The sequence below is a fragment of the Dromiciops gliroides genome, chromosome 4 (genome assembly GCF_019393635.1).
Source record: "Dromiciops gliroides isolate mDroGli1 chromosome 4, mDroGli1.pri, whole genome shotgun sequence".
Classification (NCBI taxonomy): domain Eukaryota; kingdom Metazoa; phylum Chordata; class Mammalia; order Microbiotheria; family Microbiotheriidae; genus Dromiciops; species Dromiciops gliroides.
This window is the reverse complement of record NC_057864.1, coordinates 234,500,957-234,513,005: the sequence shown is the minus strand read 5'-3', so window position 1 is coordinate 234,513,005 and position 12,049 is coordinate 234,500,957. Positions and strand designations below refer to the sequence as shown.

Here is a 12,049-nt window from a genome sequence, read left to right as displayed (position 1 = left end):
GGGGAGGAAGAGACTAAATCAGAATGGGTGGGTGGGTGGAAACTCAATGTAAATACCTGTCCAAGTAAAATATCAAAATTTCCAAGGTGGGACAGTACCTTTAAAACATCTAATAGAGCCCCTTCATTTCACAGATAAGGACATTTGCCCAAGGTCATTCCACTGACTAATGGAACTTAGGTTGGGACTTGGAACTCAGTTTCCCTGATCCCCAATCCAGGGATTAAGTATCCTTACAGGATATGTGCAATAAAACAGGCATTGGGAAGAGAGCTCTAGCAGACCTGTAGACAGCATAGGTGTGGTATTCATTAAGGTAGTCAATGCGGTCCTCAAGTTTGTTGCTTCGGTGGCTCTTCTCAATGCTGAGGATGAAGAGGCTTATGTAGGCATCCAAGGAGAACTGGTACATTGGGTCAATTCGACCCATATCATTGAGCACAAAGAATAGTACTGAAGCACGCTGGGCACAGGGACGATATGCCTATAGAAGAGGAAGTGTCAGGCTCACAAAGGGAGAGACAAAGTGGGGCAGAAGTTGGAGGGGGGAGGAGTTCTGAAGGTAAATATGCTCCTAATAGGCAGGGGATGAGCCAGGGAGCCCTAGAATCATACAGTAATAAAGCTAGAAAAGACATTGAAGATCCTCCATTTTACAGATGGGAAAATTTGAGTCTGAGAGAAGGGATCAGACAAATCGTTGCAAAGCCTGGACTAGAGACTTGGCCTCCTGCCTCTTCTCCCACCACTCTAAGCCCTTTGCACACCTCACGGGCCGTGTCAATATTGATCTCTGTAGTCTCACTGGTCTCCAGCTGCTCGGTCACTTCAATGGCTGTCACCTTGGAAGTCTGCAGGGTGTTGACCAGCTGGACATCATCTAACAGAGATCCTGTGGCTTCATTCAGCAGCCTGAAGAGGAGACCAAAGAGCACATAGGAGAAGGGGGAGAATGACCTGATGACAGCAGCTGTGCAGGGATGATCTGGCCCATTGGGCCCCACTTGCCTCCCTCTGCCATAGACTTCCAGCAGAAACTAAAATGATCAGCTCTCCTGGAAGCAGGCAGCCAGCTCCTAACCCTGGAGCTGATGAGAGCTACCTTCTTGTAGGAATCTCCAGTCAGGGACTGGAGAGAGGAAGATAAGTGGAAGAAGAGAGGGGGTGGCTGGTTTATCCATCTGGGGAGTGTGTCTTGTATCAGGATAGCTTCAGGAGTCTCACCTAAGGATCTCATCCTCCAGTTCTTTGATTTTCCTCTTGCCAGCAGCAATGTTGATAACCAAAGAATCCTTTTGCTCCTCTAGCTCAGGTCGCTCCTTCCGTACCACAATGCCCAGTAGCTGGGCTTCAAGGCCCTGGGGACACACAGATTCAGGGGGGGTATCTTAAACCCCTTCCTCCACAGACTCTTTCCATTCCACTTTTCATCTCTTCTAAATCTCAATGGGTACCACCCTCAGTATCCTCCCCTACCCCACCAGACAAGGCACTGTCTTCTACTAGGCCCATCCCTTACCTGTTCCTTGACAGCAAAATTGACGATGGTAGTTTTGGCTGAGGTCTCTGGACTGTAGTGGGGGTTGGACAGTTTGGTGGTGATATAGAAGCGAAAATCAGGGTTGTAGTCCACCTCTTTGTCTCCTAGGCGCATCAGCATCTTGCCCGCTGAACCCATAGCAAAGTTAAGCCTGAGCTCCAGCTTTCACTGGAAGTGACAGAACCCCTCCCTGATGGCCCACCAACCAAAAGAACAGGATAGAGAACCTTCCACTTGAGCCTTCCTATCCAGGTCCTAAACCCCAACCATGACCAGTTGAAGAGATAAGAGTGAAGTACAGAAGATAGTAAGGAAATCAGCTTCCACTTCCTCTTGGTCCCAACCTCACCACCCTACCCCTTATCCTGGGCCTAACCAATTCGGGTGACAGACTTGTTGAGGACAGGAGAGAGTGTGGGGTCCAGATATTCCTGTACATTCTGTAAGAGCACTGGATTCCCATGCTGGATGGCTCCTTCCAGGATACGAAGGTAATCACTCATCTGTAGGTCAATGATCTTCAAGCCCTGAAAATAAGGAAGAGGTGAGGGAAGACGTGCTCCATCACAAAAGGCAGAAGACAGACTAAGGGGCAGGGCCACAGGAGAAGGAATAGAGTTTAGCCAAGTAGGAAATTATTTCATTTAGAGCAGAGGTGTCAAATTCCCAAACCAGATTAAAACATAATTCAGAAATAATTAATGTTTAATAAAATCAGTAAAAATTTAATATAACATATATAATGCTGATTTGGTTTTTTTCCATTTCTATATGAAGTTTTACACCACTGATTTAGAGGGCTTAAATAGTTGAGGTCAACTAGAAGGGGAAAGGACATAGGCAGGCCCTACCCATTTACCTGGCTGCCCTCCATGTTCTTGATCCACTTCAGGGCTTGACCCTGAGGGTCAATCATTAATGCCCACCTGGAGAAAGAAGATGGATTCAATTTACTGAGTTAAAGCCAGCTCCAAGAAAGTTTCTGGACCTCCTCCTTACCTGTTGCCACGAGTGACAATAATGCCATTCTCAGTGGAGAAGTTATCAGAGGGCAACCCTTGGATGTTCCAGTCTCTGACCTTGGTGGGGTTGGAGAGGAAGCTGTCAAAGGTAAATCCAGGCGAGCAGGGGACTTGCAGCTCTCGGATCTATGCAAGGGAAACCCTGATATCTTGGTCACCAGATCCAAATCCATAACTCCCCACATTCTTCCCCATTCTCCCTTGAGGTTAAATTCCCATCCTCACGCTTGGAGCTCAAAAATTTCAATCAATCATTTTTAGAACTTATATTCCTAAAAGCACCCTGCTTACCTTTCTGACCCAGATTTGGGAAACAATCTCATCACGATAATTGGTCAGGAAGGGACCCATGTAGGACAGGAAAGCAGCTGCCAAAAGACAGTCTCCTACAAGGTAGCCCAGGTCCTCCTCAAGGCCCTTAGGAGAACACGGGGAAGAATTAAAGGCATTAAAGCACTCTCTGCAAACTGTTAAGGTCAGGAAGACCCCTCTAAAAGGCCCTCCTCAATTTATTTTTAAAATATATATTTAAAGTGTTTATTTATAGAAGATATTGTCAACTATCTTATTTTCCCACCCCAAGTCATCAAAAAGGACAAGAAAAAAAGATTATCATTCAGTGTTTCCCCAACTCATCTTCTCAAACCCTTGTGAACCTTTACCCATTTACTCTAAAACTATTCATCCACTGTATACGATGCTCACTGACACATATATTCTGAAAATTCTGTGTCTCCCATTAGACTGAAAACCTCCTGAAGGCAAAGACAATGGGCTCTCCTTCCTTTCAAATTTTCTTAAGGTACTTTTTCTGGATCACTCATCAAATGATACTATGTATTATTGTTATTGTTATTAGTTATTGGTATTATCCTCCCATATTAAACTGTAAGCTTCTTGAAGACAGACATTATGTCTTATCTGAACTTTGTATCTTCCTCTGCACCAAGCCACAATGTTCTGCATTGAACAAATGTTTAATAAATAAACTTCTGCTGCCTTTCTACTTCAACAAGCATTTATTAAGTGCCTACTATGTGCCAGCTATTAAGTTAGGCACTATGAATACAAAAGGCAAAAACATTTCTAGCCCTTTAAGGAACCGACATTCTATTTTATAGTCACATTTATTTGAGTGTGTCTTATCCCCAAGAGTATAGGTTTTAAGCTTTTTGAGGGCAAGAATTATGTAATTTTTCTATCTTTGTATCTCCAGAATCAAGTGCTTTGCAAAGAGTGGGTGTCTAATAAGGGTTCATTGAAATGAACTGAATTGGATGGTATGTCTGTTTTTTCTACACATCCCAGCATTTAGTCTAGAGTATTCTGTGCATGGAATATGCTTTAATACATCCTGATTGGGACATCCTTCCCCAAACCTAAGGCAGCTCTTTAAACATATGAATGTCCTTGTTCATGAGTCTCCCCCAACTCTTGGTTTTGGTTTGGATTTTTTTGGTTTTTGCAGGGCAATGAGGGTTAAGTGACTTACCCAGGGTCACACAGCTAGTAAGTGTCAAGTGTCTGAGGCTGGATTTGAACTCAGGTCCTCCTGAATCCAGGGCCAGTGCTTTATCCACTGTGCCACCTAGCTGCCCCCCTCTCCCCCAACTCTTGGTTTTGTTTTTTTGTTTTGTTTTGTTTTGTTTTGGTGGGGCAATGAGGGTTAAGTGACTTGCCCAAGGTCACACAGCTAGTAAGTGTCAAGTGTCTGAGGCTGGATTTGAACTCAGGTCCTCCTGAATCCAGGGCCAGTGCTTTATCCACTGTACCACCTAGCTGCCCTCTCCCCCAACTCTTTTTTTTTTTCTTTTAGTGAGGCAATTGGGGTTAAGTGACTTGCCCAAGGTCACACAGCTAGTAAGTGTTAAGTGTCTGAGGCCGGATTTGAACTAAGGTACTCCTGACTCCAGGGCCGGTGCTCTATCCACTGTGCCACCTAGCTGCCCCTCTCCCCTAAATCTTAACCCAGAGAAGATGAGGACTCTCTCTACTCCCATTTTCTTACCCTAACTTGAGGATTCTCCTAAATTCAGAACTCCAGCTGACACAGTGGAACTCCTTGTGGACACCGATCAAGGAAGAGGAGGGAGCCAGCCCATCTACCCACCTCACTCACCTGTACAGTCTCCTCCCATCGGGCTTTCTCACCGGCCAGCCCAGACACCAACATGCCTGCCCGTTCCAGTTTTAGCTCCATCTCCTCGGACTTCTTCCGCAGTTCTTCCTTCTGCGTCAGCTTCTCATCATATTGCTTCTTTAGCATTTCCAGCTTTTCAGCCACCTAGGGGAGGCACGGAAGAGAGGTGGCTGTGGTCACATTATCCTTGGCACAGCAGACATCTAAACCTGAACCGTGATGATGTGAAGCATGATCCCAGATCCCTCAAGATTCTTTTCTTTTCTTTTGTGTGTGTAGGGGTGAGGGTGAGAGGAAGGATTTACCTTAAAGGGAAAAGTCTCTAGTGATCCGGCCACAGTCAACAGTCTTTTGAGGTTCTATGGGATTCCTAACCTTGAGTTCATTCGTTTAATCAACAAACATAAGTAACCACTATGTTTCAGGTACTGTACTAGGCAGTGGAGCTACAAGTTAATATACAAACATTTCTAGCCCTTAAGGAACTCACATGCTATTTATATCACATTCTGAATATTTTACTATATACTGAATATAAAGAGAATAAATAAATACAAAGTAATTAAGGGGGAAAGGGAAAGGAAGGGAATAAGCATTTATGTAATACCTACTATGTACCAGGCACTATGCTAAGTCCTTTGCAAATATTATCTTCTTTGATCCTCACAACCCTGTTTGGTAGGTGCCCTGTTTGGTAGGAGGCCAACAGAGTTCAGGTGATTTTCTCAGGGTCACATTCTGAGGCTGGATTTGCACTGAGATCTTCCTGACTCCAGGCCCAGCACTCTATCCATTGTACCCCTTAGCGCTGGGGGTGAGGGGAAGTGAGAAGTTGTGAGTAACTCTGAGGACACAAACCTCAGAAACTGGAAGAATGGTTCAACGGTACCAGGAAAGTTTGAGAGAAGAATGATTTTTTGGAGGAGGAAGCTAGTGAGTTCTGTTTTAGACATGTTGAGTTTGAGATATCTTTAGGACACCCAATTTGAAATGTCCAATAGGTAGCTAGTGGTAATGGAACTAAAGCTCAGGGTAGAGATACCCTTGGACTAGATACATAGATCTGTGAGTCACCTTCATAGAGATGATAATTCAACCCTCGGGAGCTGATGAAGTTACCAAGAATGTACAGAGAGAAGTGGAGAGAGCTCAGGAAACAGGGCCTTAGTAGATATCTACAATTAAGGAGCATAATATGGATGATGAGCCAGCAAAGGAGAGTGAGAAGAAGTGGTGAGACAAGTAGGAAGAGAAACAGGAAACAACACTAACACAAAAACCTAGAGAGGAGAGAGAATCCATGAGGAAAGGTAGAGGGTGGTCAACAGTGTCAAATTTATCAGAGAGGTCAAGAAGGATGAAGATGGAGAAAAGGTCATCAGTTTTTCCTTTTACTATCATGTAGTCTTTTTTTTCTTTTCGGGGCAATGAGGGTTAAGTGACTTGCCCAGGGTCGCACAGGCCATCAGTTTTGTTCATTAAGACATTGTTGGCAGATTGCTTGCTGTCTCAGGAATGGGGGAAGGGAGGGAAGGATAGAATGTGAAATTCAGAAGTTTTTTAAAATGTTAAAATCATTTTAACATGTAATTGGGGGAAAATAAAATATTTAAAACATAAAGAGATTGTTGGTAACTTTGGAGAGAGCAGTCTTAGCTGAGCGGTAAGATATGAGTCTGCAAAAGGCTGGGGACTGAGAAGAGAGGAGGTAAAAGCAATAAGTACAAAGAGTTTGGTCAAAGGAGGAAAGATAACACCATGAGTGGGTGTGGTGGGGTTTCGTGAAGATATTTTTAAGGAGGGGAGAAACTGGCCATGTTTAAATGCAGCAGGGAAGGAACAAGTAGATCATGAGAGATGGAAGATTAGAAGAGGGGGAAGATATGTGATTGAATAAGAAATGTGCTGGAGAAGACAGCAAGGGATAGAATCAAAGGCACATGTTGATGGGCTGGTCTTGACAAGGAGAAAGGCCTACTCCTTTTTTTTTTTTTTTAGTGAGGCAATTGGGGTTAAGTGACTTGCCCAGGGTCACACAGCTAGTAAGTGTGTGTTAAGTGTCTGAGGCCAGATTTGAACTCAGGTACTCTTGAGTCTAGGGCCGGTGCTCAATCCACTGCGCCGCCTAGCCACCCCCAGCCAACTCCTTATAAGACATTGGGGAAAGGAGAAGACAAAGGGAAATGATGTCAAGGGATTTCTAGATGAAGAAAAAGTGTGAATGAGTTCATAGTGAATGGCCTCTATTTTTCTATCCTTTCTTTTAATTTCCACCCAAATGGCCCAATGGAGCCCATCAGCAGAGACATGATCAGAATGCCAGTGGAAACCAACATGTTCCTTAAGTCCAGGCATCCAGGATAGAAAAGGAGAGGAAGAGACCTTTGAGATGGTGTAGTATCCTCAGAAGAGCACTGGCTTTGGAGTCAGAAGTGCCAAGCCCACAACTCTTCCTGTGGCCTCAGACAATATGAAGTCTAAGGTCCTTGCCAGCACCAATCAGTCCATGATCTACATTTGTCAGGAAGAGGGGAAGCCAATGCATTGGACTGCCACGATTGGTTAAGAGTCCTAATTAAGTGTAAATAATTCCTTAAGGAGGTTCATGGCTCTTATGTTCACATTTTGATGTAATTATAATTATCTATTGGATTACCCACAGGTAACTCCTGAATTAATCCCTGGAAACCCCACCGATGGAGATCCCTTCCTGACTCTTCTTAGAATCCCAATGCTCAGTCTTCTGGGACAACCTACATCAGGGGTGGATCCACACTAGGGGTTTGGGGATGGAAGCAGGGATAGGGGTGGTGGGCTATGGGGCAAATGGGGTTAGATGGGGAGAAACAGATTTTGTGGGGTAAGGTGAGATGAGCTATAGTGGAATCCTGACCTCCCGAAGCTTTTCCTGGGCTTCCGCTAGTGCTGCTTGCTTCTCTTGTAGCTGAGCCAGGGCAGCATTCATTCGAACCCTCTTAGGCTCCACCACTCGATAGAGACGCCCATACAGCTGGGGGAAGCAATCAGGTTGGGGAGCATCCCTGCTTACCCACCCACTGCTCATTCCTCTTATTCCCCCGTCTTCTCCCAGTTCTCCCTTCCCCCAACCCCTTCTTCTCCCTTTAGCCTCCCTCTTTTTCCCTCTTCTTCCCCAGCCCTGACTTTACCTCCATGGCCCGGACCCACATACACAGAGATTTGGCAGCAAGAGAGACTCGGCCAATGATGTCAGGCTGAAAGTCAGGCTGAGAGCAGAATGCACCAATCTTCTTCAGCACTTTATCTGAGATGTTGTCTTTGTCAAAGTTGATCAGCGACTTAATGAAGTTCTGTTCCCCTTTAGGATGGAGGAATCTTGTCCAGAGGATCTGGTCCAATGCATTCTCCTCCCCCCAACCCCGAAGTCTGGACATTGTGACCTCTGCTCTGGGATCAGTAACTCTGTAACTCTCAGTGCTCTTCACCCTCTTCCCCTTCCCCCCACCCCATATCTAATCAGCGGCCGATCTCATAATTTCTACCTATCTCTCCTATTTGCTCCCCTCTCTCCTCTGACACTGCCACCACTCTGGTGCAAGCCCTCATCACCTCACACGTGAGCTATCCCAATAGTCTGCTGTTTTGTCCCTCTGCCTCAAGTCTTTCCCCACTATTGCCCATCTTTTACCCAGGTATCAGAACAATCTTCCTAAAGCACAATGATCATGTCACCTCCCTATTCAATCAATTCCAATGGCTCCCTATTGCTCCCAGAATCAAATACAAAATCCTCCATTTATCCCTCCATAATCTGGCCTCGTCCTACCTTTCCAATCTTCTTACACCATATCATCTCCACATACTCCCAATCCAGTGGCACTGGCCTCCTTGCTATTCCTGGCACAAAACCCTTCATGTTCATTGGCTGTCCCCTGTACCTGTTACTCTCATCTTCGTCATCTCTGCTTCCTGGCTTTCCTGCTTCCTTTGAGTCTCAACTAGCATCCTACCTTCTCTAAGAAGCCTTTTCTGATCCCCTTTAATCTTAGGGTCTTCCCTCTGTTTACTATCTCCAATTTATCTTGCATGTAGCTTGTTTGTACATAGTTGTTAACATTTCTCTGGTGCCTGGAACATGGTAGGTGATAAATAAATGCTAGTTGACTACCTGGATCTTACTATGGGATCATCTTTCTGCTGTTATTCAATCAACCCACATTCCAAGCCATGCATCCAGTAACCTTTGTCCTTCTCCTTTACCTAGCTGCCTTTTGGCCTCTGCCCAGGTGGGCTCATTTCCACGAAGGATCATAACAGCCTGCATCACTGTTTCCACTTGGGCAGGTGGCCGTCCATATGATTTGATCTCTCCAATATCTTTCTTATTCAGGGATTCTAGAGCCTAAGAGGGAAAGATCAGCTCAGCAGGCAGGAAGGTCAGTTCATTGGGTGGGACCTAGCTGAGGACTCCACCACTCACGCTCACTCAAGAACCAGACTTGGGGCAGTGCTGCTGAGGTCTTTATCAGGGAGTATAGCAATGGCCACCCTTTGCCCTACCTCAAGGATTTCCCCCCCTCCCAGAAACACTCCTGGGTACCCTCATGGCCTCCTCCAGTGCAGGCAATGCCTCCTCCAGGTCCTTCTGGGCATTGTCTGCCAGTGCTTTGCACTTGACCTCTTCTACTGCGATCTTCTCACTATTGGCTGTCACAGCCTAGAGGTGGAGAAAAAAGCAAGGCTCTAGCCTCTGTCCCTTTCTCCAAGTGGTTCAGGTGGGCAAAGAATCTGAGAGAATGTGCAACAAAGGAGGAATTGCCCTATCTGTCATGTAGCCTCTTCCATGGATAAGCACGTGGCTTGCCTCTGTCTACTTTGTGTTTGTTTTTTCCTAAGGTAGCCCAGATGGGACGGAACTGGGGATTCCATCCCAAGAGAAAAGTGTCCATACAGCTTTGTGAGTTTCAAAAGGTACAAGGGTCCTGGGAAGCCTTTGAGGCAGAAAGGGGACTCTCCATCAAATAGTGCAAACCCTTAATTGATGAATTTTCCTCCCACCTAACCCCACCAAACTTCCACAAGAACCATTGAAACCAGGCCCATGCTCCAAGGAATGGCTCCTATTATAGTCCAAGTTATCCATATTACAAATTCCTGAAGAGAAATCTAAAGGTGAAGTCTATGCAAATCCAGGAAAGTGTTCCTTTCAGTCAGTACTCTCTAGGTATTAGACTTCTCCAACCAAAAGCAATACTTCCCTTCACTGGACTCTTAATTGTACTCTGTACCTCTCTCATATGCATATAATATCAATTTGAATATGACTAATTATTGATGGGACAATCCTACCTTCCCTGCTAAAAGGAAATATATGCATCTATTGCACTAGATGAACTGGAGGGCAGGGGCAGGGGCAATTGCTCCTCCCAAACCTTTTGCTGTTCGTCAGCTTCTCTTTTCTGCTGCACAATGATAACCAGGTATTCTTCACACTGTTTCTGGAACTCTGCCACCTTTTGCTTGGCCTCCTCAAGTTCCAATGACATCACTTGCACCTTCTCCCGAGTTTCATCAATCTTAAACAGCCCAGTTCGAAGCTTATTAGCTTGGTCTAATAGTTCCTGCTTCTTCTCTGCCAGCAATCTAAGGAGCAGAGTAGGGGTATGGTCACACCTTGATCCCCCTAAAGGATCTGGTGACAGGCTGGGGTTGGGATCCCTGAGGAAAAGGGACCAGGAAGCTGTTACTTCCTGATGTTGGCCAATATGAATTTCAGGGAGGTGCTTGGATCCAAAGCACTATTACCCCACCAGCCCATCGAACTACTTTGGGGTATCCTAAAGTTATCCATACTGTGTAGCAATGTTCTGGGTTTCCTCAGGGAAAAGCGGAAGTAGTGTTAAATATGGTGGAGAAAGGCATGGGGATGCCTAGGAGTGCATGTGTCTCTTTCTTTCAATAGCATCCATCAAATCCAGCATTCTCAAAACCTTTCTGTCTTGACTCTTCCTTCTCCTTCTATAGCCAATCAGCCATCAATTCTTTGCTGGGGATGTTGCTTGAATTTTAACTTTCTTTCCATTCCTATTGCCACCTCATCAATTCAGACTCTCAGCTGGATTTTTACATTATGACTGCATTACTACCAGTCTCCCAATCTATGCTTTTCAATCTATCCTGAGCACCACTGGATTAATTTTCTTAGAATACTATTTTCATTCTACAACATTCTTGGTCAAATTAAAAAAAAAAACAAACCTATTAACTATAAGGGGCAGCTAGATGGCTCAGTGGTTAAAGCACCAGCCCTGGATTCAGGAGTACCTGAGTTCAAATCCGGCCTCAGACACTTGACACTTACTAGCTGTGTGACCCTGGGCAAGTCACTTAACCCCCCATTGCCTGCAAACAACCTCCCCAACCCCCCCCCAAAAAAAAACCTATTAACTATAGCCTAAAATCCTTAGCTTGGTATTCCAAAGCTCTACACAATTGGAAACTGACCTTCCTCTCCAATTTTGTCTTCTACTACTCCCTAATAAAATCAGAGTATTAGAGATACAGGGACTTTATAGGCCTAAGGGTGTTCTTTGGTCATCCAGTCCAACACCTTCGTTAGACAGATAAAGAAACTGTGGTCTGGAATGGCTAAGTGATTATAGACAGTGCCATGAAGCCTCTGCTTTACCCTGGCTGGTCTAATCAACTATCCCTGTGTTCATTCTATACCCTTTGCCCATAATACCCTTCCTTCTCCCTTCTCCCTTCTAAATTCTACCCATCCCACTCACCTCTTCTACAAAACCTATCTACCCGACCACTCCAACCCACAGTGGTCTCTCCTTCTTCTGAACTCATGACCTACTTGGCACTTAATCATTCTGAGTCCATGCCTTCTTTGAGAGAATCATGAGGCTGTTCTAAGAACTAAAGTACTAAAGTACCAAGAGTACTAAAACTAGAATTACATTTAGATATGTCTGGAATGGAATTTGTTAAGGACTAGGGATATTAATAGAAAAGTCATACAATCACTTCTCTCAAGGAGTTCACAGTCTAATTAGGGGAGACAATACAGCTAGGAGGATTCAGCTGTAAGTCTGGTAGTCTTTAAGGTAAAGGGGCAAGGTAAATGACACCTATGAATGTCCATATGTAATATGTATGTCTCTATAGAAATATAATAAACAAATGCAATAGTGGGTCTGTCTATAAATGTGCCTGGAAAATGAGGAGCTGTTTCATGATTAGCCCGGGAATATTTAGGGAAAGAAGGGAGGAAAAACTTAAGGGGTCATAAACTGTTTTCAAGCACGAGGATTTGTCCTTCTCCATCACTCAACTGGGAGCACTGGGCAGAATTAGAAA

The 12,049-nt window shown here is 44.8% G+C and overlaps 1 protein-coding gene across 1 annotated transcript in view; it reads right to left on the bottom strand.

Moving 5' to 3' along the window:
• Nucleotides 1–12,049, bottom strand: part of DNAH2 (dynein axonemal heavy chain 2) — a 129,208-nt gene that overhangs the window by 19,429 nt on the left and 97,730 nt on the right. Inside the window, exons 61-74 of the mRNA XM_043999770.1 lie at nt 10,114–10,324; nt 9,282–9,398; nt 8,942–9,083; nt 7,870–8,039; nt 7,596–7,712; nt 4,682–4,846; nt 2,854–2,979; nt 2,540–2,688; nt 2,400–2,466; nt 1,917–2,067; nt 1,520–1,668; nt 1,225–1,358; nt 768–912; nt 285–484 (exon numbers count right to left, since the gene is read on the bottom strand). Of these exons, the coding sequence (XP_043855705.1) occupies nt 285–484; nt 768–912; nt 1,225–1,358; nt 1,520–1,668; nt 1,917–2,067; nt 2,400–2,466; nt 2,540–2,688; nt 2,854–2,979; nt 4,682–4,846; nt 7,596–7,712; nt 7,870–8,039; nt 8,942–9,083; nt 9,282–9,398; nt 10,114–10,324 (2,043 nt within the window). The remainder of the gene's footprint in view (nt 1–284; nt 485–767; nt 913–1,224; nt 1,359–1,519; nt 1,669–1,916; nt 2,068–2,399; nt 2,467–2,539; nt 2,689–2,853; nt 2,980–4,681; nt 4,847–7,595; nt 7,713–7,869; nt 8,040–8,941; nt 9,084–9,281; nt 9,399–10,113; nt 10,325–12,049) is intronic.